We start from the raw sequence: 25,826 nt of genomic DNA on the forward strand, positions 1-25,826 counted from the left end.
TCCTGATGTTCAGGACAGAACAGTCACCATCATTCAGTGTGCATCCTTTAATGCAGTTAGGACAGATAATTGAAAAACACAATAGTATCCCATAAACCTGTCCCACATCATAGCATCTAGCTGCCCAACAGAACTTCATACAAACACATGAACAACCCCCTCCCAGAAACATTCAAAGACATAAGTCTAAAGCTAAAATCTACTCTATCAAATAAAGTATGTGCTTATGCATTGCCAACCAGTGTCCCTAAGTTACGGGCAAGGACTTTCTTCCGGCATATGTACAGAATTCACAACGACTAATTTTGATGCCATTTGCATCAGCCAAGAAAACTTGCAGAAAACTGGTGTTACTGTTTCACATTTGCACTGAACAGAGCACAATAGCTACCGCATTCAAAACCAACATGGGCCAATACACTATTGGGAGTGTCAGGAGATGCTAGAGAAGTAGCACCTGTGTCCTGATGAATCATTATATTGCAGTAACACTGAAAACTGGCCATGTTCAGCAGTCTCAGCACTCAGAGTAACAATAATTCTTGTGATGCAACTCAAAACCTTCTCTTCACAACAATCAATATCTAGTTATACCATGAATACACAGATCGCTGGTGTTTTGGTTGATTAAACACAGTACAGAAGAAGTGGGGACCAATTTTGGTGAAAGCTCACCGCTTTTAAGTATTCCAAAAGTCTTCACCATATACTTATGAAAACATATCATACCCATTTCAAGTAACAAACAAACCATACCTTTTGCTGTACGTAACAATGACTGTCTCCCTGCACCAAGTAAGGAATTCACTCTCGAAATGCTGGGTGGTATCTCCTTATCCAGTATAGGGCCAATACGCTTGCAAATTTGTAACAAATGGTCTGGAGCCACATGTTTGTTGGACAGCACCTGACAGAAATTTAAGTTTTAAAAATATATATGGTACATCCAGAACAGATGAATCTAAAAGCATCAATATTCACAGGTATATTAAACATTGCTTAAATATTTTTAAATTTTTAACTTACAAAACAAAATCAATTCTATTAAGCTCTGATCTAGTAAATTTAGCAAGTATTCTCCAAGAATGGGAGAGCTGTAGTAAAAATAACTGCAGTAAAATTACTTACTGCACATCAGTATTTTACTGCTGAAAGCCTGCAATATTCACACGTATGGCACCCATTTGTGTGGCACCCTACAATGAGTGTCTCTGCTCAATTCACCCCATTATTTTTATTAAAAATAAAAAATAAAATTAAAACTCTCATAACGCAAGATCATGGAGAATTTTGTTGTAATCAAGCACAACAATTTATGCAACTAGTACTTCAGTCTCACAGTACTTGTTCAGTAAACTGCAAACTAGTAGGTTTGGGTACAATCTCTCTGGAAATAGTTTCCTTGAAGAACCAGTACTACATGGCATAAGACTGCCCAACTTCCTTAAACCAAAAGGATCAAAACAGTCATCCATCCATTCAGGAAGGATCCCATACTAACTACATCTAACAATCAAAAAAAATACACCCCCACACACACTCAGATGTCTCAGTCAGGAACAGATGTATGTGGTTTTTGATTATTTTTTCCCCCTCTTCTTTCTGGGAGTTCAATGAAAAAAAACCTTATCTAACTATAAAGTCAATCACAATAATGCAGAAGTTAAATATACAAAGTAGAGTTTACACAGACTCAAGTAAACCAAGCCCTCAAAATCATAAATTTAAACTATTGGTGAGGTCTGAATCAGCAGGCAGAAACAGCCCCATGCTTACTCCACTCTCTGAATCTGGCCACGTAAAAACCAGTTAGACCCAGAAGCCACACTGCTACTTCAGCAGCCAGCCTATTCCCAGCTAATACACCCAGGAGAGGCAGAGGGCCACACCAACACAGGTATGTGGCCTCTTGCCCACATAGCTCAGGACGCAGGCAGAACTAGCTTATGTTTATGATGCTATTCCCTTAGCCTACTGACTGAACTTAGATGAGAAAAGTCCTGACAAGGCTGATCTCGTCATCAGAACAGTGGGAATAAAAATACCACATGCTGTCATGTAAGATCTGTTCAACAAAAAGTTGCCCAAATGCACACTGAGTATTGAGAACGTACGATTTAAGCCACAACCTAATACTTGTTTTAGTAATAAAAACTCAAGTAATGTATAAAGCTTGCAGGGGTATAGGCTGTATTCCGGGGGGGGCGGGGAGGTGGTAATATCAGTAAAATAGTTAACATTACCACACAGCCAAATATATTCAAACAAATCAGCTCATCAGATGCGTAAGGTTGATTATGAGAAATATATCTGGTAGTCCAAAGATTAAAAAATGCACTTTTTCACCATTTCTTTGTAATTTTTCCCACTTGAATTAGTATAGAGCAGTACTAGCCACAACATTCAGGACAAAAAGCTCAGCATACTTTATGCCAAGCATTATAAAACATTTTGTTTGCGTGCCATCATCAGGAAGTATATATTCCAAATACAATCCCTGATAGAAGCATGCATGCAAAACCTTGCAATTCATTTCCTTTTTAAGTAGTCTTACTCCGGTTTTGGAAGGAACAGTTATTTTAAAGTCTTGCTCCAATTCCATGATGAACAAAGAGAAGAAATAATTGCACCACATGATTGCATTTGTCTGTGGCCTCTGCAAATTCAGAGTGAGACCAGTGGGACAAGAGGTTCCCAAAGCCCCTCAAAAGCAGAAACTAAAACCTACCTTCAGAAGATTAATTTGGATATTCTGAAATACTATTACCCTGTGTAGAGACTTCTTTTAAATTGTGTAGGAAAAAGAGGTAGAAGCAGCACATATTAAAGAATTCATCTGACAACTGTATATGCATAATAAACACAGTTAAAAAAACTGAACTGAAGTCAGAAGAATCCACATATGATATCTCCCAACACCACCACTTTTTGCCAGAAGAACTGGGGTCAAAAAAACCCCAACCAACAAAAAAACCCCAAACAATCCTTTTTAAACTTAATACTATTTTCCTGTTTGCTAAATTCAAGTCAGAGCTTGACAGCATTCCTGTTTAGCAAGACTAGGCTTTTTAGTGACTTAAAGCGTTTATTTAAAATCTCATTTGCTCAACTGACCACACTGACAAGTAGAAGAAATAGAATGCAGTTTATCATTTTAAGCAGCACTTAAATAATTAAGAAAATGTTTTAAACAAAATTTCATTCCTTCGCTATGAAAATATGATTCTAAGATCTTCAAGTGTTACACAAGAGGGACAAGGGTATTTAACTATAACAATACACAAACTGATGGATAAGGGAGAAGTCAGTCAATTAACCTGGAATGCCTGAATCTTAGGGGGAAAAAAGCGAGAATAAACATCTGTTCAAAGAAAACAAGATCAACTACAATAAAGCAGGATAAAACCACACTGGGCAGGCACCACCAGGCCATCACTTCACAAGATTCAACTGCCATTTAAGAAGCAGTAAAATAAAACACCAAGAGGAAGACAGCTTTCCATTCTGAAATGGATATAAATTAAAACATTTAGAGCAAACAACATCTGCTGTAGAAGGCATAAAGTACATGCTGTTGAGAGATCACTCGTATCTTTCTAATATTTAGAAACAAAGCTATGACCAGAGAGTAGCCAGAGATAAAGAGCATACTCATAGGCACCAGAACTGCCAACCCTTGATTTCTGAACAGCGATTTCATTTCCTAATCTGTTGAAGGGGACTGTTGAAGGAAGCCAACCAGAAAATAAATACTGTCAAATCAAAACGCGTGTAACAAACTTGCTCAGGAAACTCTGAAATGAAACCTTGCTTCAGATTGGCTCTTCCCTATATGTAGGCAGTGGCATGTACCAATGCACAACGCCAAGCTCCACCTCTGCTGTGTAAACAATATCCTCAATTTAAAACACCACTTGTGTTTTTGTTGGTCTAATGTAAAGAAATTAAAGGCCCTTTCCAAAATAACTCCAATGTCTTAACAGAGCCGGAATGAAACTGGAAGGTAAAGCTTTGGGCCTACTTTTAAAGGTAAAGGGTCTAACATCAACGTTATCACGTTATCATCCTAATTAAAAGTTTAAAAAAAAAAAGTCTCACCAATTCTTCGTAACTTCTATAATGCTCATTTCCTTGCCAATCCAACCTTTTAGGAAGCAACTAAATGGAGGGGGGGAAAAAAAAAAGAAAACTGAGTGGTTAAAGGGGAAGGAGGGATAGATCACATCCAAAACAATGTGTGTTGAGGGGAAAAAGTTGAGACAGTAGAGTGGAAAAAACTTGAATGACTTGTAAAGTAAAGGAAACTTTTGACTACAGCAAGCGAGATGATTTCATCAGAGCCCACACAGACCTGGTGCTGCTCCAGCTCCTGCACCAGCACCTGCAGAGAAAAGGAAAGAAATGCTGAGTTAAGGACGAGCAAGCCCCTGGCTTCTCAAGCGGCTGCTGCCGCGAAAGGGCTCGGGAAGGGGAGGGGGAATGGGGGGACCGGCTGTTCACACCTCCCCTTCAATCCTCTTTGCGGCAGCGAATGGCCGAGGGGTCTGAGCCAGTGCGCCCAGGTGAGTGTGCGGCGCCCCTGTACTCACCTTCAGCGCTCTCCTGCAGGGCCCGGTGGTCAGGAACCGAGCTATGAGGAAGTAAAGCTCTGCAAGAGACACGAGGAGAGACGGGGGATGAGTCCGGGGCTGGCTGGGGCGGGGGGGGGAGCCCCCGGGGTGACTGTAATTCATAATCACGGTCAGGAAGATGGCGGCAGGGAGCGGCGGCGGCACCGGCAGTAGCTCTCGCCCTGGCCCGCGGCCGCTCGCGCCCCAGCGATTTTACCTGATTCAAGGAGCGGCATGGACACGCCACCACCGCCGGAGTTGGAAGAGGCCGGGGGCTCAGCCATGGCGGCCCCGGCCCGGCGGCTGCCGCTCGCTCGCTCGGCACAATCGCTGCTGGCGGCGGCCGCTGCTGCCCGGGCAGGGATTAGGGCTCAGGCAGCGCCTGGCGCGGGCAGGGCCCGGCTCGGCATAGCCCTGTCAGCGCCGCCCCTCCCCCACCGCCAACCGCCAGCCAACCGCCCCCCCTCCCCTCCCCTCTCCTCTCCTCCGCGCGCGGGAGCGAGCCGCCCCCGCCCCCCGCCGGACGCCTCGCTCGGGCTCGCGCTCCGGCTCCCCTCCCCCTGCGCTGGCGCTAGCGCAGCCTCGGCGGCGCCGCCGCCATCGCCTCCGCGCGACCGGCCACGGCGCTACCACTGCCACCTGCGCCGGGCACGCCCGGAGGAGGGCGGAGGGAAAAAGTAGTCCCCGTCCCGGGCGCCCGGGGACGGGCGCGCGGCGGTGGGGGGAGTGGGTGGTGCGCGTGTGGCCGCGGAAAATGTGCGGGGAGCGGCGGGACAGGCGGCGGGGGGCGCGCTGTGCGGAGAAGGCGGCTGTGGGGAAACGAGAGGCCCGGGCGCGGAAGGTTTGCGCGAGGGAGGCGGTTGGTGACGGAGCGCTGGTGGGCGGGGCTGTTCTGTGAGGTGGGGGAGGTGTTACGGGGCGCGTTCGGGTGCGCGCGCGCCGCGGCCGTTCGTTTGCCGTTGAGGGGCCGGGGCCGCGCGGGCCCGTCGGGAACGGGGCGCGAGCCCCGCAGGTGCCGCCGGTCGGTCCGGGGGCCGTTGGCGCGGCCTCCGCCGCGGCCCGGCCAGCCCTCCCGCGGCCCGGCGCGGTCAGGCCGGGGACCGGCGGGGACAAGCTGCAGCCCACAGCAAGGCGGCGAGAGCAAGGCGGCCGGCGGTTCCTCGGGGCGATGCGGGGCTGGGGGGGGACGAAGCGGGTGCCGTATGCTGCGGGGCCCAGACCTTCGTCTTAAAGCACGTTCCCTTGCACGTTCCCTGGCGTGTCCTGGGCCGCCGGAGAGTTGAGAACAGTGGTGCTCCTCCCGTATCGGTGGAGCTCGGGAACAGCTCGGGCAGCAGCACGAGTGCGTTTGCAACCACCGCATCACCAAATACGGTGTTTTCAGACATGACCGATTGTCTTTTGGCTCCCGTTTGCCACTTCAGGTGGATCACCTCACTCCTCAGGCTCATCGGTCGTCTCCTATGCCTCCGAGGCTCCGTGGGTGTGATGCTCGGGGGCACCTCGACTATCCTCAACCTCAGTTTAGGGAGTGATATTTCCCCACCCCTGCCGAGAAAGGCATCCCTTCACTGGCATCACCTTTCCAAAACCAGCAGCTTTGCCCCAGTGCCGTGCAAACAGGTTTGCCTCTCTGCAAACAGGTGCCAGTGCCACTTCGGCTCCACCCCAGCTTTGGGAGCCTGTTTATGGGGGGTTTTATTTTTTTCCTTCTGACAGTTGTTTCTCACCTCTGCCCAGCATGAATTCTAATGTAAATGTAGCAATGGCTATACTCGTGCTGTATTTTAAATCTGAGCTGCTCCTTTCTTTTTCCATTCCCCACCTGTGGTGGCTTGGTATGCACTTCTGGAACCTTTGAAGTAAAATATTTTTATGTATCACTGTAGAAATATGTATGTATTTTATTAATCGCACTACCTCAGAAGCGCTTTCAGCTTTTGACAAATTGCTTTTGTACACCTGAGGTGCAGGCCCAGCAAGCAGGCAGTTTCCCCAGAGTGCTCCCTCTGCCTCCTGCTCTTCACCACCCCCTGCCTGGTTACTGCTCCTGCATCACAGTTCAGGTACAAGAAAAAAAAAGGTATCCTGTCCATTAAAAATCTCTCTTTGAAAGAGATCCATGGTTTTCTGCTTCCTGTATTATTGCAAGCTTCAGCCGCATCATTCTTAAAGGCCACTTGTGTTCCTCTAGATCTCGTTGCCAGGCAGATCAGTATTCATTAGCTGAACTTGGATGCACTTCAGCGTCCTGGCTGTGTTCGTGACTTAAAGAGCTGTGATCCAGTTGACACTAGAAAGTGAATTCCAGAATGGTGCAGCATGAGCATATATGAAACAGCAGTCTCTTAACCAGAACAACTAGTAGCAACATACAAATATGATTGAGTAACTTCAAAGAAATGTGTTTTGTTGTATTTTGAAACGGATGGTTCTCCGTTATGTATGTATTCCGTAGTGCTGTATGCAAACATGCATTAGCTGTCACTCCATTCGTTAGTTACACAGAGCAGATATATCTGGTACCGTACAGGATAGAATGCTTTTTCTGAAGCATGCCCATGGAAAGTCAGACGAATTTAAATGCCTTCCACTCCAATTCTCCACAGGCAGAACTGACCTCTAGTGCCAATATACACAATTCCTCATTTTCCCAGTAGCCACACTGGTGTTTTTTTATGGTTACACGTTGGCATTTCATGCTATGTGGAGAAATAGTATCTGTCTACTGCAGAATCAATCAAAATTCATAGCTGATTCACCTACGTATTTACTAGGCATGCTTTATGTAATTAGGAAAGCCTATTTCATTCTTTACCGCATCAGATGGGCTGCGCTGCCCAGAACAGATCTAGGGCTCCTGTGCTCCTGATGCAACTGCCCCTGTCCTTTCCTTTTTCCAGTGTGAAAATTCCTCTATCCTGCAAGAGAGAAGCTGTCACTGATGTACCCTTGCTGAGTCCTTTCATTTCCATAATAAAGTAAGAAATAACTTTTTGTCCCCAAGAGTAAATATTAGAGAGCAGTTACAATAAATTACACAGTGGATAACAGATGTTAGAAGATGTTGAAAGTCAACAGGATCTCAATGTCAAGAGACTCAACACACACGAAAAGTAGGCATTCAGTAAAAGGAGGTAAGAGAGGTTATTTGGGGGTATTTACCTGCAAGTTTATTAGTCATTTAACTGGTGGTTTCGACTTGCTAAGAACAGAAAGTAAAGAACGTCATGTAGCTATCTCATGCTACTACTAAATTAAACCAACAAAGGAGGGGGGTTAGGGGGAATGCAGGGTGGGTTAGAAAAAGTGGCATAAATTTACAGTTTTGGAATATCCAAGAACTGGAAGCCAAAGCCAGGTGCGCTCTGCTAGGAACACAGCTGTGGTGGAATTGGACCAGAAGCATATTATGGTCCAGTGTGGGAGGACATCCTATATATAAGCTAAAGAAAAGGTAAACGTTGCTTAAATATTGAAGAGGTAAAAATGGTAAAACGCTTTCTCAAATGGAAGCATTGTTTAAGAAAGTAAGTTAGAGGTGAAACTAACACGTTTTTTGGAAATAAGTGTATGATAATTTGAAAAAGGCACCAAAAATGTACAGGAAGCAGATACTGTGCTTGCAGATGTTACTTACGAGCATAAACAAGTTCTTGGTCAAGGGGGAAAAAAAGGAAACAACGAACGAACGTTACTTTTTGATCTTGACTCCTCCCAAGACAAGGTTGACAGTTGTCTGACTGGCATCAAATAGACTGGTAAGATAAAACCATGCTACTACCTGCTGCCATTCAGCAAAATAATGGGGGGGGAGGGGGCGGGGAAGAAAACACAAAACAACCCTGCACTCTGTGGGAGAACTGAAGTAATGCTGTACTAGATTTGATTTTTTATTTCAAGGTTAAGTAATATATACTTAATATGCCCCCTTCTGATGAAAGGCTGCTAAATCTTCAACAAGATTGATTTAATCTTCTCAAATACAGCAAGGAAGAATCAGGACAGTTTTGTACAACATGAATTAGCTCTCAGCACAGGTGTGTTTTATTTGAAACGATGCTCTGTCAACCTGCAGCCTTCTACAGCGGGTACACTTGCTCACAGCACGGGCAGCTCACTGAACAGGAAGTTTTCTTGTGCTTCCCTCCCTGCTCCGGCCCAGGCTGTTCCACGGCTCATCCTCTATGGGTTCCGTTACATCAACTCGGCTACACGGGGAAGTTCACAGCCTAGGTTCATTTTTCCCCAGACATCTGAAGCTTTATTGATTTTAAGGCAGGATTTGGGGAAATTCCAGTACAGTTCCAACACAACAGCAACACCATCTGATCAGTTAACATTCAAGAGGATTGCTTTGTGCATCTTCCTTAAAGCCGTTATTTACACAAGAGTGCATATGCAAACTCTTAGATGCCGAACAAATGAAAACATCTGATGCTTACTAATTATTGACTTTTTTTTTTTTTAAGGTAACAGAAGCAGCACTAGGCTATCAGCATGCAAACTGGCAGTCCAGATTAAGACTACAACTACAGTTTTCTACTTGCTACTCCCTCCCTGCACTACCACCTATCTCTTGAAAAGTACACTTTCAACAATATTAATGCGGTTAAGAATCAAAAACTACACCACTTAGATTGTGAGTTGTCATAGTCAATGCAGGAGCTACAGAAACATCCTTTCATAATCAAGATTTATTTTGGCTTCTGTTTGGTGATCACAGACACTATGAACAATTTCACAATTGTTTTTATTCACATAGTTTTTTAAATCTAAAAACTATTTATTCTGCTTTTTTCCTAAGACTGTTTCAAATATTTTTCGTTTGATCTTTGTAGACAAGCTGTCCTGCAAAACCAGATGTGAAGTTCCAGTGTCGCGAATACTGACATAACAAGTTACGTCTGCCAAGCAGAAACTTTTACTTAGTCAGTATTTAAAAATCTAAGAAAAGTTTCTGATCTTTCACATCGCACCTACAAGTTGTTGGAAAAAATAAAGCCGCAACTACCAAAGATAACTCTGTCACAGATATACATCACTCAGCAAGAACTCCAACACTAGGGAGCAGTTTTATTAGATAAGCAATTCTACTGATGGTACAACCATAGATAAAGATAAGTAACTAAAACGTTAAGACATTCTCAACATACCATTATGAATTCCAAAGTCTGATTTGTGTTATGCTTCATTTAATAGGATAGAAAAACTGTCCCTCACAGCCTTCAGAACGTCTTCAAAGCCCTCTCCTTAACGTAACATGCCATTAATTTCTGGTTTCATAGAAAACAGACAACCAGTACATGATTTTACCACTTAAAAAAAGCATTTACGCTTATCTAAATATGTAAAAAAAAGGGTTGAGTTGGGATTCTCTCCTTTTTAAAAATGTGTTTTCTAGAACTACTAAAAAACTTGCATTTACAAAATAGTTGATAAAAATATTCCTCTGAATTGTACAAGAAGAAAGGTCTAAGGACCACCAATTAAAGACTTGGTACCAGATGTTACTCAGACTTCGCTTCTTTCTCTACTGCTGCGTCAGATGGTGGGGTCTGAAAAGAAGACAAAAAACCAGAACACTTCAGTGCAGAAAGTTTCTGAGTGACTCAGCCTCTTTGTGCGTAGTATTTTTAATGCACAAGTTAGCTAACCTCACTGCCTTGTTTCTACATACCGTGCTCTAGTGTCTTAATAAATTGGTGTCACGATCTGCTTATTTCTCTTGGATAGTGACCTACTAAAAACAAGCTGTCTTGAAAAGGCTTCTATCTCCTCAGATGCATCAGTACGCATTTCAGAATGTTGCCATTGTTACTACTCAATACACACTGCAAAGCATTTTTTTTTTTTAAAAAGAACAAGGCCCATTTCAATAATTACTGCCTTTATAGCAGGAAAAGGGGGCTTTTTAACCTTCTGAACTAAAATCCCTGCATATAGGGTGTTTAGAAAAGACACTATAGATACATTTCATGCACTTAAATTTCAGTGCAGCACCATTAATATATTCTCAAATCTTACCATGTTTTAAAGTAACTAAGACTTAGAAACACAGTACTGCATTAAATTAAACATAATTTTGTAAAAATACATTCAGTGAAACTGAACTGCAGCAGGGGAGCTATACTGTTTTCAAGTCAAGTCTCTATATGCTGTACTTCCACTTCAGAACAAGTTTATACAAACTTAATTGATTAAAATTACAACTCCATTTAGATCGGAAAACTCGCTGCATTTGCAATGTAGGTTAAAGAAAGGAATGTAATGTATGTATTAACATAAAAATTATACTTGATTATTCCAAAGTTTTGCAGCACCAGCAGAATAGATTGTTTAATCACAGTAGTACCCGAACAGGACCCCTAACACCCATTCAGCCTTTACTGCTGCCTGCGGGAAGCTTTTGAAGGATGAAGTACGGAAGCCATTTCCATTTGCAGGCCTTAGTCTCTGTGAGTGTCACCAGAAGTCGTCACTGGCCCCTCACCAGGTCGTGGATTAACAACGGCATCACTGACACTATCGTCCTTACTGAAAACAGTAACGTCCAACAGGACAGACTCTACCTCTGCCTCTTCTAGACTCAGGTATTGCATTAAACCTGCAATCTTGGCTGGTGCGACCAACATGAGACCAGCATGAAGACGTGCCCCAGAAGTAATCATCCGTTCCCTGTAAATTTACATCATCTCTACACTAGTGTACTAAAGAGACCCCACTTGAGAAATACTGCTAGATTTAACTTTCGCTGGTATTCCTAAAAGACTACATGCACAAATTAAAAGGCCGAATTATGCGATAGTAGCACAGAGCCAGAGCTACACAGAAAGTTAAGCCAACTAAAGAATTCCTAGGTATAGCACAACTTTTTCACAAAGATCACACTGTAAGCTTGCAAATGAAAAACTGTTACCCCAAAGTAAGTTGTCTTGTACATTCAAGTACCATCCTGTACCTTCCTCACCCACCAAAACACATCATCTACCTGAAAACCAAATACTCTTTTCCTCTACTTGAAGATCTATCTGCACACTGATGGATCAGTGAGATAGAATTCAGATAAGACTTTTTCTTCTATCTTGAAAAAATTACTTTTCAATGCAACAACAAGACAGGAAGCATGAATCACATTTAAATTAAAAAATCATCTGACTATCTGATCAGCAAACTCCACTGAACTAATTAAAATGAGTGAGGCATTCAATATTGCAGAAACCCGAGACTAATTCTAGGCCTGTTACCACATGAAAACATGTGTTTCATCCAGTTGTTAACAGCTGCCCTAGTAAGAGGCACTGCTTCTCCCTACAGATCTTGTCCTAAATTTAAAACTAAACTATGTCCACATTCCAGAAAAAGAATACAGTGTGGAGGATATTTTAAGTTAGATGATCACAGACGCCAAAAACTTCAGCAACACAACCATTTTAGCACATTATTACAGCCAAGACTGATCTGGCATGTTCATTTCTTCAGCAATAAGAGCTACTGTAGTTCTTGCACTTTCTCTTCTACCCCTGCACCAACCTGTCTCTTCTACCAGCAGTGTTTGTATCTATGACTCCTATAAATGTTATCTCAATTTTGGTTAAACCATTTCAAGTTTGGGTTTTCAGTGAAAGCTGTTTCCAGTCCCAAGAAAATGAATATTGCATTTGTCAAAAAAACTTTTGTAGCAAGAAGGAACCTCTCTCCCAGCAACACCAAAGGCAGACTAAAACCCAAACCAAACCCTCTGAAGACAGACCCCCCCCACCCCCATCCAGAGCAATATCCCCTCTGTAAACCCTGTATGTATTATTTTGCCAAGATCTACCTGCAGAGAAAACAGCCCCTCTCTGAAGGACATTGTCCTTTGTTGGAACTCTGGTAAAATTCTCTCCTTTTTCCTTAATTTTAGGGACTGTTATCACTGCATCACTGCAACTCTTTTTGGGGCAACTAGAATTTTCCAGGTATATCTGGAAAATTGATGTTTGGAAAACTAATGTTTCAATAGCCTACACCTCTCTTTTGGCAGAAATAGATTCTATTATAAGAACTGCAAATGTTTCTGACAGATGTTTGGATAAACCAGTACAGTAAGTTATCCCGCTGCTTTGCACCAAAGAATATAGACAAGTTTACCTCCTCACTTTTAGCTTCCCCATTTTCTGCAGGCAGGTTGTCCTTTGTCTGTTCTTGGTTTGTCTCTTCTGTCTGTTTTCCTTTAGGCCCCTTTTTCCCCTTTGACTGAGCTTTCTTGTCCTCAGATTTATCCTACAATGAAATAAATTTCCAGTCAGTAAATTCCTATGACCTTCTAGGTAAATTTCAAAAATAATAAAAGACACACAAAACCAAGACAGACATGCTAAACAGCAAGAGCTACTACCAACAACCAATGAGCTAATACATAGTTCAACTGCCAGAAAAGTTTTCCAAACTATATGTAAACAAACAATCACAGTTTCAGATAGTCAGTAAAATGAGAGAATCAAACTGGGATGAGACAATAAGTAGATTCGAGTGGCTAAACAGAGCCATTTGTAATATATGATTTAACCTTGTGGCGCATAAAAAATAGCAATGTAGTCCTTCCACTTTGTAAATACAAAGCACTTCACTCTTTTTTCCTCTTACATTGATAGGCAGGTTTCAGTAACCTAACATAAATAAATGCATCACCTAGAAGTAGCATTTTCAGTGCTCCTTTGTTAGTATCTCAGCCACATCCTCTGTGCCTACATGACTGTTGTTAAATAGGCAGGGAAGAAATATTTGCTCAAGAGCTACTTTCATGTAAGTATCTAATACATCCTCCCAAGACATTCCTTACAGCAACCAAATGCCATGAAGTTTGCCTGTCCTCCAGCTGATCCCCCTACTTACAAAATATTTCTATCAATTCAGAATTACACAAATGCACTGGTTTTGACACTGTCTGTCAAACATGACTTCATGATGCCAACAAAAATTTTCAATAAATGACAAACTGTAACACTTTTTCTGGGCAGGTACAATATGCATAAGTGACAAAAAGGAAGTAATGCATTTATACCTCTAAGCAGAAGACCACTACCACTGATCTACCTTAAAACGTGTCTAATCTCATTAAAAATATTGTGTGCATTTCATAAATATGTTCTTCAATTTATGTCCTAATTTGTTGTCTCTGACCTAAAATTCACGTTTTAAAATTCAAGTTTTAAAAAGTTACAAAGTTGATGCAAAGAAGCATCTTTTGATGGATCAAATACAGAAAAAAGATGATAACTTTTAAAAAAATTAAAAATCTATCATTGGACTGGTATGTAACAGCGAAATATTTCTGCATTTAAAGAGAGTCCAGAGTTAGCTAAATGAGAGAAAGTACTGAAGCTGGAGAAGTAAAATGCAATCAGAACAAAAGAGATTTTCACATTAACAATAAGAAAGTTTCCAAATGACAAAAGATTTTAGTGACAGCATGAGTTTTAGGACAAAGAGGATCAAATGTAAAACAAGTTATACATTTATTTGAACTGCCAATGGTAATAACCATAAGGAAAAAATTGTTCACATATTCCCATCACAGCAGCATTCCATGGGGGCCTCATGTAAGGTGTTCTACTTAATATTCTGAGATGACAACTGCTTGTGATGCACTTGGTTTACATGAATATGTTCCCAGCTATGAACTGTGGAAAAGTTGCTTTCTAGAAGTAGTTATAGGCAGCAAGTCAGTATCATGTGTATCAGTCAGCGTCAACTAGCAGCATTAAGAATTAGATGCACCACACAAAGACACTGGAAAAAAAGAGAATTCAGAACTGAAGTAAAATCAGAAAGCTTCCCCAAATTCTTTAGGCTTAAAACTTTGATAATGGGAATGCACTGATATTCAAACCATTGGAATGAAGAAGCATTACTGATAAGTCACTGTTCAGTAGGATTAATAAAATGAAAACATCAAAAAGTCTGCAAAGCAGAGTTCTATATCAGTGTATTTGAAATGCTCTTCATCCATCCATTAAAAAGAAAAGCTTATAATCACAAAGAACACTTAAAAACACATATACCAACAAGCCAACAGATACACAGCCTCTTTTATTTCTCCCAAGAAACAAAGGATTTTACACCTCAGTTATTGGCACTGTGAAGGCTGTACTGAAAAACTAAAAGATCATTCTAAACCATGCTTACTTACACATACACACAAAGACCTGAAAGCTAGACTACATGAATGGAAACTCAGATCTTTTTCAGTGGCTGCTTAAGTAGTTCAAGTATTTTTTTTCCTGTCCTAACACACTGCTTAAAACTGTGAGTATATTTTATCCCCTTTTGTTACAGTGATGAAATACAACCCTATGTACAGTTGCTTCAACATTCAAGTAGTTCTGCTCAGTACCAAGCTACCATCTGACACCCCTGAATCAGTGCCCATGTTTCTACGCGGTACTTTGAGTGCTTAACAAGGACCTACTCAAACAGTGGTGGAAGGTACCTGTAGATACTGGCAGAAGCATCTGAAAATGACACTTCAGCTAAATGAGCGTTCCCACAAAGAACATGTGAAGACGAGCGACAACGTTCAGACACCGTGCATCAATGCCACAAAATGGGGCGCCACCAGGCACTTGCACAACGAACTCGACCACCTCCTCTCCCTCCCCTCTTCCTAGCGACTCTCACCTTTGCCGCTAACTTTTTTGGTTTCGGCTCTGCTTTGGCAGGAGCAGGTTTCTGAGAAGAAAGAACAAGTCAGGGAGAGATTCAGCCCTGCGTAATCCCCTTTTCGGCACGGGAAGACACACAGACACGGGCGCACACGCACAGACACGCGCACACGCACAGACACGCGCACACGCACAGACACAGCCCGGCAGGACGCTCCCCTCTCGCTCCCCTACTCACAGCGGACAGCCGCGCCGATCGCCTCTTCGGCTACAGACGGGGACAAGAGAAGAGAAAAGGCGTGAGCGAGCGGGCCGGCGGCGGGCCCCGCCCGGCCCGCCGCCGCCCCGCCCTGGGCACCTACCTCCTCGGGGGCCTCCCCGGCCGCCGCCGTCACCTGCCAACACAAACCGCGCGCGTCAGGCGGCGCAGGCGCCTCAGGACGGCGGCGGGGCGGGAGGGCGGGCAGGCAACGTGACGACGCCGCTCGCTCGCCCGCCCCCCCGCCCGCCCCTTCCCGCCGCCGCTTTCGGATTTCGAGTCCCGGAGAGGCGAGGCGCCCGGCGAGCCCCCGCCGAACCTTCCAGACACCGCCGCCGCCCCCAGCGGAGCCTCCGTCACGGGGTACGGAGCTGGCAAGGGGAAGGCGCCGGCCCCAGACAGCGAGCGCTGGCGGCCGCCGCACCGGTGCCCGCGGCGCGGCCGCTTCCCTCCGAGCTCCGTCCCCGCGCGGTCAGACCGCCCACACGCCCTCCCCCCCTCCACGCCCGCCCGTCCCTGCAGCGGTGGCGCGGGGCCGCCCCGGGCAGCGCGGCTCCCCGTCGGCGGCTCCGCTCGCTCCCGCCCGCTTCACCTTTCTCTTCGGCATGGCGAGGCTGCGCGGCGGCGGCTCCCGGCCGTGACCCCCGGAGCTGCGGCGGCGGCTCCCGCCCGGCTGCTACGCGCGCTGGGTGCCTCACGGCGAGCCGCTGCGGCTGCCTGCCTGCCAGCCCGGCTGCGCAGGGAAACCGCCCCCCCCCCATCCCAGCAGCGCCAGCGGCACCGCAACAGGATCCAGCCGGATTGGAGGCGGGAGGGGGCGACGGCGAGCGGACGCTCGCCGGCGGCGCCGCCCGCCCGAGGGGCGCCTCCGCGGGGCGGGCCCCACCGCGCGCGCCCCCTCCCCGTCTCGCGCGAGGCGGGCTCCCTCACCTAACCCCCGCCTCCCCCTTGCCGGGGGAAGGAGGGACGGCCTCTGGATTGGCCAGCCGCCGTCACGTGGCCGCACCTGTCCCCGTTTCCCCTCACGCAGGCACCCGCCCGCCGCCCCACGTGCGCGGGGGAGCCGTCCCGAGGCGATGCCGCCCGCCCGGCAGGCTCGTTAGTGCCGGGGGCGTGCCCGCCGGCGGGGGCGCGCGGCATGGCGGAGAGCGGCGCCTGGCTGCTGGTGCTGAGCGCCGTCTTCCTCTGCAACGCTCTCAAGATCCTCCTGCCCTCCTGCTCCTCCATCGTAAGTGACGTCACCGCGCCCGCCCCGCCCCCCTGCCGGCCGGGGAAGGGGGGAGCCGGGAGGGGGGCGGCGGCGGCCGTTGCTAAATCGGGGCCGCGGCTGAGCGCCCGCCGCCTTCCTCCCCTCTCCCCTGGTAGCCGGGCTGCGGGCCTCGCCCTGCCCGCCCGGGCTCTGCCGCCGTCCACCGAGACAAGGCGGTGTCGGGGCCGGGCGCCCGGCCCTCGGGTGGCTGAGGGGCGGCTCGAGGCCGTGGGGCAGGGCGTCACCGAGGCCCTTGCGGGGAGCCCGGTGTTTTGCGGGGGTGGCGTCACCCCCGCCTGACAGCCGAGAGATGAGGTGAAGTGGGGCGGTGGGGGGGAGCGGTGCCGTTTCGGGAGGGCTCCCGCTGCCCGGCGGGACCGGTCACGCATCCCCGGCCGTGACTAGCAGGGCCTGGTCCCGCTCCTTGCCTTAGGAGCAGCTCGAGAGGCGGATACTGGGAAGAACTGGAGGTGATGAAACCTAGCAGCGTGACCCTGGGCGACTCCAGCAGCCTCGGTTAAGCAGGTCTCTGAAGCAAAGTTCTGGGTAGCAAGTTATCAGTGTCTTAAATGATGCTCCTGAGGCTCCAGCCCTTAGGACATTGCAGGGAATATAAAGGACAGCTTTGCTCAGTCTTCCATGTTTTCCACAGATGGACATCTCTGTTGTTGAGGAGGGAGGTCAGTGGTTACAGAGATTAAGGAGTTAGGCATCATGGGAGAAAACCTTAAGTCGCAATCACTAATCAGGATGCCCCCTGGTCTGATCTTAAGCCTTTCAGTGGCAGCATGGATAACAGAATTATGGACCAATGAACTCTGACTGCCAAGTAAACCTACATGTGAGCAAGCATGCTAAAATACCTGTCATTCTGCTCTTTCACATAAATAACTTCACTGTCACACAGATCAGTGCACACTGTTCGATAATGGATAAAAATCCTTTAAAACATAAATTACTCTTAGCAATTTGGAAAGCTGAACTTGGTGAACTGTAGATGACTAATGAAAATCTTTGTTCAACGTTACGCTGTGGTCGTGACAAAGTAATGTTCTCATTGACTGCAGTACTGAGAACATCATTTGTGGGGAAAAAATTACATGTGTCTTGAGAAAGCTAGAAAGATTTGCTAAGGAACAGCAAGAAAAAGATTTTATGTTCTTTGTATCTTCATTTCTATGGTAAAGGGAGTTCATGAACCAACAAGCAGGTGGTGCCTCACGAAAAGAAAGTAGGAAAATAAAAGAAGGGGAGAAAATGTTTGCTAACACAACGTGTGATTATCTTTTTACATTTCTGTCAGTAGGAAATAATTTTAGCCAAGAAACCAGTAAGATGTTAGAAGAAAGTCGCATTTAAACGCATGAATAAGATGTGAGAAAAATAACTAATCCAAATTTGTGTTTCTGGTTCTGCTGCAGTGGTAAGATACTGCACTAGATGGATCACAACTCTCAGCCAGTATGGCAATTCGTGCGTTTCTAACAGCCCGGGCTAGGCAATCTGTAATCTAGAGGAGCGATTCCCGATTGGTGAGGTCTAAAATTGGGCTTCAGTGAATAAAGTTTCCACACTAATTAGTCTAGACCCTTGCTGAGGCTGCTGGAGCTGGAAATAGGAATGACGAATGAGTAAGGGGCATTGCTGGAGCTGGAAAGAGTAGTGATGAAAAGGAGTGCTTCCCCGGTCCTTCCTCTCCTGCAGGTATCCTTGTCATCCAAGCAGTGCATGATGAGAACTGCAAGGAGGGAGGACAGCAGTTCAGCTCAGGGTGCAGCGGCAGGCAGGGCCTGGGAGGTTTGGAGGGTCTCGGGAGGCAGCATCATCGGAAGTGGGGAGATGAAGAGATGAAAGCAGAAATAGAGAAGGAAAAGGCAGCTAACCACAGTTAGAAAAGTTGAAAATCACTTCCCTCCAGGGACGGTAAAGCCCTTTTTGGCTTGTTTCAGTCAGAACAAGAGAGTAAAAATTCTTTGGCTTTTAGAACATGTTGCAGATGTTAAGCCAAGGTTTTCCTGTGTCTTGATGAACGGGCCTTTTTTTATGTGAGGCTTTTGAGTATGTAAATTGGAGATCATACTTCATATGTATTAAAGAAAATCAATGGAATTTTGGATAAATAACTGATACTATTTCTTTACTTCTTAGATATCCAGATTGTTACAGAAGGATGCAGAGCAGGAGTCCCAAATGAGAGCTGAAATTCAGAACATGAAGCAAGAACTCTCAACCATTAGTATGATGGATGAGTTTGCTAGATATGCCCGTCTGGAAAGAAAGATTAACAAAATGACCGACAAGCTTAAAACTCATGGTAGAGTGCAATGTTTACTCCCTTTTCTAGTTTCTGAAAAACGTTTAGTCAAGAACGTTTTCAATTTTAAGTATATTTCTACTTCAACTTTTTTCCTCCTCCTCTTATCCATTTCCAGTGTTCCCTTCTTTTGTTCTTTCCTTCTGTTTTGTTTTTTTCTTTAAACTTTTTAGAGAGCTTGCTTTTGTCTTTCAGTTGTGCCTAGTTCGCCATACACCGATAAGGGAGTGATATAGATGTAAAATTTTTCTTACAAGGAATTTCCTGGGCTTCACTGTGTAATTATTTACTCTTTCTCAGTGATGCTCATCACTGAATCATGTTTTGAGTAAGTCGAGGAAGCCCTCTGCTGTGTATCTTCACTGCAAAAGGATGCATTGCTTGGTGGGGGTATTTGGTTGATGTACTACAAAATGCTAGAGAGAAAGTGTTGATGTATAAGATAACCAGATGAGATCTTTCCCGTCATTTTGCAATCCTGGTTGACCTTATGCAGCAGCTTTCGTGATAAAGCTGTAGTGCTTTGCCTCGATTAGTAGTTTTACAGTAGTATAGTCCATCATCTCGTGGTAAAAAGTACACGTAAACCTTTGGCACCAGAGCTTTTGCTCTTGTCTTTGCCCAAACTCACTAACTGATCCTAACAGGATAGGACACTGCTTGCTTTGTCTGCCTCCTCTGTGCAGAATGGATGGATGTTTATAGGCTCCTTGCTTGGAGAAAGGACAATATTTACAACTGGCAGTTTTGGATTGCTTTCAGTAGTATTGTTCTTAGCCCAATAATTTCAATTAAACCAGATTTGAGTAGTTTTCTTAGCAACCAAGTTTTTAGAAAACTTCAGGCCACCGTTACAGTTGAAGATGTGCTGTCTTCAATGGGCTTCTTTATATTGATCTGAGGTACTGTAACAGAAGAAAAAAAGGCATGAGAAGTTTTAATAGTGCACCTGACCAAGATTTATTCAGGGAAGGAATAGTCTTAACTGTGTTCCTGAATGAAATAAGGCAAAAAGCATCTGCTACTTTAGCAGATTCTCTCATCATTCTCCCCTTTTAGGAAAAGGAAAAATTTACTTTGTGCTTCATCTGAAGCAGGTTCTTAAATCAGTAACCACAGTGACTGTTCTCATTTGGGAACAGTGTTCTTGATTATGTGTGACATTTCTCTGTCTAGGATATCAGTGTTTTGCAACTTTTCATAGTAGCGTTAATAAGAAACTACGATGTGATACGGACCTAGCACTTTCTTGCAGAAGGGTACTTTCAATATAGCTATGAGTCATTTGAAAAGACATTTTTAAACAGTGTAATGTCCTGATTTGAAGAGTGAAATATTAACGGATTAATAGTTTTATGTAAGCATAATTCACTATCATAAATAATGCAGAGTAATTTTTTTTTTAACAGTGAAAGCACGAACTGCCCAATTAGCCAAAATAAAGTGGGTTATAAATATTGTGTTCTACATTTTACAAGTAAGTAAATATTTTATTATGAATACAAATTACTAAACCAAATCCTCAGTAGTGTTAGAATTCTCTCCTGCATTTATTGGCTGATGGTTAGTCACATAGGTGTTTGACATTCCAATGAGACAGCGCATGCCAAACTGAAACAGTTTCTTGAAATAGAAGGGAGAGATGTTGCTGATAAAGTCCGGTAATTGTGGATGGAAGGAGTTCTGATTTTCATTTTAGCTCTGTGTTTCTGGTTTTGAGATAACAAGATAGGAGTTTGTCTTAGCTCTTTCATCACTGTTTTTTTTTTTTCATGTATACATGGCACTGGATCCAGGAAAGTTCTGATACCTGTAAATATATTTTGCTTATGTTTTTGAAAACAAAATGTGCTTTTGATGAGGATGCAAATCTCCACTTACAGCTGCTGCACATTTTGCCACAGTGCCTCATCAGATTGTCTCTGTAGTTCAGACTTGGTGCCAAAGAATTGTCTGTTAATAAGGATGACAGTGGTCAACCTGAAGATATCTTTGGGGTAATGTTAAAGCTAGTTGGATTCCTAGCAGGCAAGGATTATGGCTAAAAACAGTCATCAGAACTTAACAGTTACTATGTTCGTCTATGCTAGACTTGAACCAGGGTCTCAAAAGCAAGCAGTATTTTCCGACATCTTACTGCTACCTCTTAATATTGTGTATAAAGTTAAGGTCATACTCAGTTTAAAAATATTTTGAACTTGCTTAAGAACAATGTAAAATAACAAAGAAACTATTCCCTTTAATTAGAATTTGTGATTTACTGCTTCAAAATAGCAGTGGAAACGTACTTTGGTGTGTATTATTACCCAAGCTAATAAAAATTTCAATTCTAGGCTGCCTTGATGATCTCTCTCATTTGGAAGTACTATTCTGAGCCAGTTACGGTGCTTCCAAGCAAATGGCTTGCTCCGCTGGAGCGCTTGGTAGCCTTTCCTACGGGGGTGGCAGGTAAGGACTGTACAGTAGAAAAAAATACATTTCCCAAGCCCATGCGGATGCTAACAATGTAGTGATGAAGAGCATCCATTGATTAAAAGCACTGCTTCTGTACGTTTCTTCTAACTCCCTAAACACAGGGAGGTGTTTCAAACATTTGATTAGCTGTTTCCTATGTATTCAATGAAATGGCCTATTTGTCATTTTTATTTCTTCTCAAACAGCGCAGCTTCATCTTAATATGAAACAGACTCTGGAGAAGATTTCAAATCAGAAATGTTTTTATATTAAGGAATCCACTGAAATAGTAGAATTGGGTTTAAAAGTGGGCAAATACTTCATAGGTTTGTATCGCTTACATGTGTTTCTTACAAACTGCTGGGGTTTCATAGTAATGTAACTCTGGAACGATTTAGGTATGCTCTCTCTTGGCATTTTGCCTTGTCCGTTCGACCCTTTTTCCCATTGCACTTCTGTTGCATTTTTACCTACTTAAATCCTTTTCTTTTGGGCAGCTTAACGAATTAATGATCAGAACGATATCACAGGCTGTAGATACTTGTTTCTGAGTGAAAAGCGTGCTGGCTTTATGCTAACGGGATAAGTAGACAGGCAGAATGACAGGACAATGTAGTGTGGAAATGCTGCTGGTGAATCTTCATGTTAGGCTTGTAAGTCCCCACTGCCTTAGAAGGAATTCCAAAATATGTTGTTGGAATTGTATGTTGTTGTGTCTTTACTAGCTGTCTAGAGAATGATTTGTATCCAGCAAGCTTACTGGACAAGGGAAGAGTCTGTTTCTGTGCAGGGTGGGGGAATAGTCCTTAAAAGACATTTATTTAAATAGCATTTGAAGGGATTTAAAAAGGTTCACATCCATGTCTGCCTTCAAATCTCCTTTTTTGTCTTGGCTGATAATCACAGTAAAAAGATCACTTTTGAATTCTAGGCGAAAAAATGTCTAAAAGTCACCAAAAAGGTAGTTTCTTCGCATGTGTGCTATGAATAGCTACGTATTCCGTGATACTATGTAGGATGATGTCGTCTGCAACATGGATGTGCTGTGTATTACAGTCAGGGCACACCCTCTCTTCCATCATACCAATGCAGATTTCTGTGCTGCTGGTTGGAATGACAGGAGCCTTTAAAGCAGCAGTGCAAGGCGTCTGGGTCAGTAGCGAAGGCCTCAGTAGCGTTTTTCTATAGAGCTGTGTGGGGAGCAAGGGGAAAGGAGAGAAGTATGGATTTCATACATTTAAAAAGCGTGATTTAAATTTCGGAGGAAATTTACTTTTTACCTATCTCAAATCTTGAATTTAGGTTCTAGCAAAGTATTCCATTACTTGCCATGCCTTAGACATTTTCTATTGGGTACATAACAAATGTTTTTAGAAGCTGTGGGTTGTATATGCTGGACTTTGGCTCATATTCGTGTTATTTGGTACTCTTTTCCACAGACAACCTTCAGGTTTTCTCGGTACCAGCATGGAGTTAGCTGCCATCCCTTGAAGGGAGACTTCTGTATACAAAAAGAAAGATGTTTTGTTCCTGTTCACCTCATAACTCTTTAAGTTTCATTTTTTACACTTCCAAAGTTGTTTTCAGAAGCTTGTGTGCTTCAGGGTTATTGATGCAATGACTTAAATCGTTTTTTCTATCTCTTTCAGGTGGTGTTGGAATTACATGTTGGCTTGTGGTTTGTAATAAAGTTGTAGCTATCATGCTACACCCTTTCAGCTGAAGGAATCCCAGTATTCCATGGAGTCCTCAACTACATTTTCATTATCACTGTTTTACATGAATTAAAAAAAAAAAAAAAAAAGGAACAGTTGTCTTTCATGAGACTAGGTCTGAGATAATCTTTGTTACTTCATTTGGATATCAGTCAGTATTTCTTTCGATTTATTTTATCTTACCTTAATTTGTTTTTCAGTTTGGTGGTCAGTTTTCAAAGAATAGCATTGCTGTTTGTAGAACCTCATTTTGTGTCTATGTCGACAAGTATGAACACTGATTCATGGCAGAACCGTAAGACTTTGTCATGGCATATATTCACCAAAATCTAAAAGTGTTGGATTTGTGTTCTTAAGTTGGAAATGCACTGGCATTAGGAATTAATTTGGGAGCTTTGCTGTTTCTTCGCTGTATAATATGGCAGTTTCACCCAAAGGTGGGATTATATTTGGTGACAAGTGGTACTAGAGGATAGAGGTAGGTGGTTTGGTTGGCTTAGCGTAAAACAGAATTAGTTTCCTCCTTGTTATTATTCACACGCAAAATGGTGTGTTCTCGGGCTGTCTTAGAAAATGTGTTACTGATATATACACAGAATCAACCCTTAAGAGACTCACTCAGTTGCCAAATACAAGATGGCTGGTTAGTTTTTTTCCCCTGACTTTTAAAATTCATTGAAAACGCTTGAATTTTTTCCTACTTTTATTGATAACTGACCTTTCCTTCTTTAACATTTTTTCCGCTTCCCAAGCAGAGTGAGGATCACTGAAACTATTTCCTTCCATGTTTTGGGAGGAAAGGTCTGGCCAACCTTCTCAAGCTCCACGTTAAGGAAGAGAAAGTAGAAGACAGTGCTGTTCCTTCAGAGGACTACATTTCTAAGGGCTTTAGCATATATTAATGACAGTCCAGGATAGCCTGAAACAGCTATGCAAATGTTAAAAGGCACATCAGTGATTTAAATGTCTAAAGTAGTAACAGGATGGTAGCAAGCAGGAGGAGGAGGGAAAACAATTTTCTCTTTTGGAGTAAATCCTTCTTGCTCTATTTAGGTACAGGAAACAGCCACAATATTTGGAATTTGAAGGCGGAATTCTTCCTAGTACCGTGCCTGTAGAACCGTGACAAAGTTGCGTTGTCGTCCATGTTACAGTGGCATCTGCAACCCTGCCATTGCCGCCCCTGAAGACAAATGGGTGGCTTACACAGTTCTCGTTTCACGCCGCCTTTTTTTTTTTTTTTGACATGAGCCTGAACAAAGCTGTAGGGGACACCTTTCCCTCTTCTGCTGGGCTTTGGCGACTCTGGTTCAGCTCCCCACTCTGTACAGTGGAATGTGTCTGTCAGGTTATTTCAGGCCCTTTGCCTTCCTGCAGAAAGGGGCTAGGGCCCCTCCATAATTAGCGCTGCCTTTAGAAATTAGCTCAAAAGGTCATGATACATCGTGTATGTCTATGTATATATGCATGAAATGTTTCTTTGGGTTTTTTTTAAATGTTAATTTAAAAAAAATTGGTTTTATATTAGGGATTACATTTAGCCAACGTGAAAATAGATGCATTAAATTTCATCAAGGAAAAAACGTTGTGATTGAATGTTATGTATAATTGTGGTTTTATTAATGAAATAAAGCTCTTCAACCCATCTCAAGTTTTCTAATCCATTTTTCAATGTTAATTACAGTTTTCCTAAAAAAACCAAAAAAACCCCCAAAACCCAGACCAACAACACCCCCCCATGTTCTTGCGTAAGGAGATACTGCTGGAATCAACAGGCCCAATTTACTTTATTTTTAAAGTATTCGGGACAGGTTATTTAACTATGTCATTGACATATTTCTGAATCTGAAGACGTGGTAAATGATATTTCTACTTAGCTTGTTGCGGAGTTTAACACAGCAAAGTCAAGAAAAGCAGCATCATTTAAAATCTTCGCAATGGCATTTGCTGCTTATCCACACTTGGCACGGGGTCGTCAGGTACGCAGTTTGTTGGCTGCTGCGGTCAAGCGTTTGGGTGAGTAAGGGCAAAAAGGCTTTTGGCCATCTAGTCAGCAGAAGCAGAGGAGTGTTGGATTATGCGTGCTAGTTGGCTCTCAGCTTTGGGACAGCAGTAAAGGCACTGTAGAAGCATTGGTTCATAGAGGAGAAACACCTACTCTCCTGACTACACAAACTCCTTCTTTGAAACCTGTCCGCTGTACAGCTTAAGCACCACTTCAAGAAAACCCTTCGAAATTTTGAAAAGAAATATGCTGCAAGTAGGTTCAGATCTGAATGTCTTAACCACCTTTTGCAGTATAATTTTTTGAAGGTTTTTTTTAAGTGCTGCTGTCTTTTAAAATTAATCGAATACACAGTTTTCCCTAACGTCTCATTTTAGCAAACGTTTCATGAATTACTACGAGGAACAAAACATAATCCTCCTACCCTCGCTTACATAACCTTAAACACGGGATTTTTAAAGGCTTTTTGAGAACTGGATATGCCTGACTTCTCCAAAACAATAGTTTACTCTTGCACATTCATCTTTGGATGTCAACTGTGGAAGTTACCAGGCAAACTGCTTTGATAAGTTCT

At 43.7% G+C, this 25,826-nt stretch overlaps 3 protein-coding genes across 10 annotated transcripts in view; 1 reads left to right on the top strand and 2 right to left on the bottom strand.

Moving 5' to 3' along the window:
* BRWD1 (bromodomain and WD repeat domain containing 1) overlaps positions 1 to 5,066 on the bottom strand; it is a 58,550-nt gene extending 53,484 nt beyond the window's left edge. For all 4 annotated transcript variants that reach the window (XR_012677123.1, XM_075172706.1, XM_075172700.1 and 1 more), the window contains exons 1-5: positions 4,828 to 5,066; positions 4,590 to 4,648; positions 4,352 to 4,381; positions 4,099 to 4,158; positions 757 to 907 (exon numbers count right to left, since the gene is read on the bottom strand). Coding sequence is in view for 3 of the 4 variants with exons in the window: in XM_075172706.1 (XP_075028807.1) it covers positions 757 to 907; positions 4,099 to 4,158; positions 4,352 to 4,381; positions 4,590 to 4,648; positions 4,828 to 4,894 (367 nt within the window). In the remaining variant the exon portion in view is untranslated. The remainder of the gene's footprint in view (positions 1 to 756; positions 908 to 4,098; positions 4,159 to 4,351; positions 4,382 to 4,589; positions 4,649 to 4,827) is intronic.
* A 1,414-nt stretch (positions 5,067 to 6,480) lies between these two features.
* On the bottom strand, positions 6,481 to 16,415 carry HMGN1 (high mobility group nucleosome binding domain 1). Of its 5 annotated transcripts, XM_075172816.1 has the most exons (7): positions 16,108 to 16,387; positions 15,619 to 15,651; positions 15,495 to 15,524; positions 15,273 to 15,323; positions 12,744 to 12,875; positions 7,429 to 7,531; positions 6,481 to 6,903 (listed from the first exon to the last, which is right to left on the bottom strand). In XM_075172816.1, exons 1-6 carry the CDS (start codon positions 16,120 to 16,122, stop codon positions 7,433 to 7,435), a joined length of 360 nt encoding a protein of 119 aa, XP_075028917.1. In that variant the 5' UTR covers positions 16,123 to 16,387; the 3' UTR covers positions 6,481 to 6,903; positions 7,429 to 7,432. The 5 variants fall into 5 exon arrangements, with proteins under 5 accessions (XP_075028917.1, XP_075028945.1, XP_075028926.1 ...); XM_075172844.1 differs by lacking the exon at positions 15,273 to 15,323 and having other exon boundaries at positions 16,108 to 16,415; XM_075172825.1 differs by lacking the exon at positions 15,495 to 15,524 and having other exon boundaries at positions 16,108 to 16,287.
* GET1 (guided entry of tail-anchored proteins factor 1) lies at positions 15,768 to 24,893 on the top strand. Its single transcript, XM_075172805.1, has 6 exons — positions 15,768 to 15,878; positions 16,546 to 16,743; positions 18,913 to 19,078; positions 20,488 to 20,555; positions 21,412 to 21,526; positions 23,182 to 24,893. Exons 2-6 carry the CDS (start codon positions 16,654 to 16,656, stop codon positions 23,253 to 23,255), a joined length of 513 nt encoding a protein of 170 aa, XP_075028906.1. The 5' UTR covers positions 15,768 to 15,878; positions 16,546 to 16,653; the 3' UTR covers positions 23,256 to 24,893.
* The last annotated feature ends 933 nt before the right edge of the window (positions 24,894 to 25,826 follow it).

The sequence above is a fragment of the Calonectris borealis genome, chromosome 1, assembly GCF_964195595.1.
Source record: "Calonectris borealis chromosome 1, bCalBor7.hap1.2, whole genome shotgun sequence".
In the NCBI taxonomy this organism is placed as follows: domain Eukaryota; kingdom Metazoa; phylum Chordata; class Aves; order Procellariiformes; family Procellariidae; genus Calonectris; species Calonectris borealis.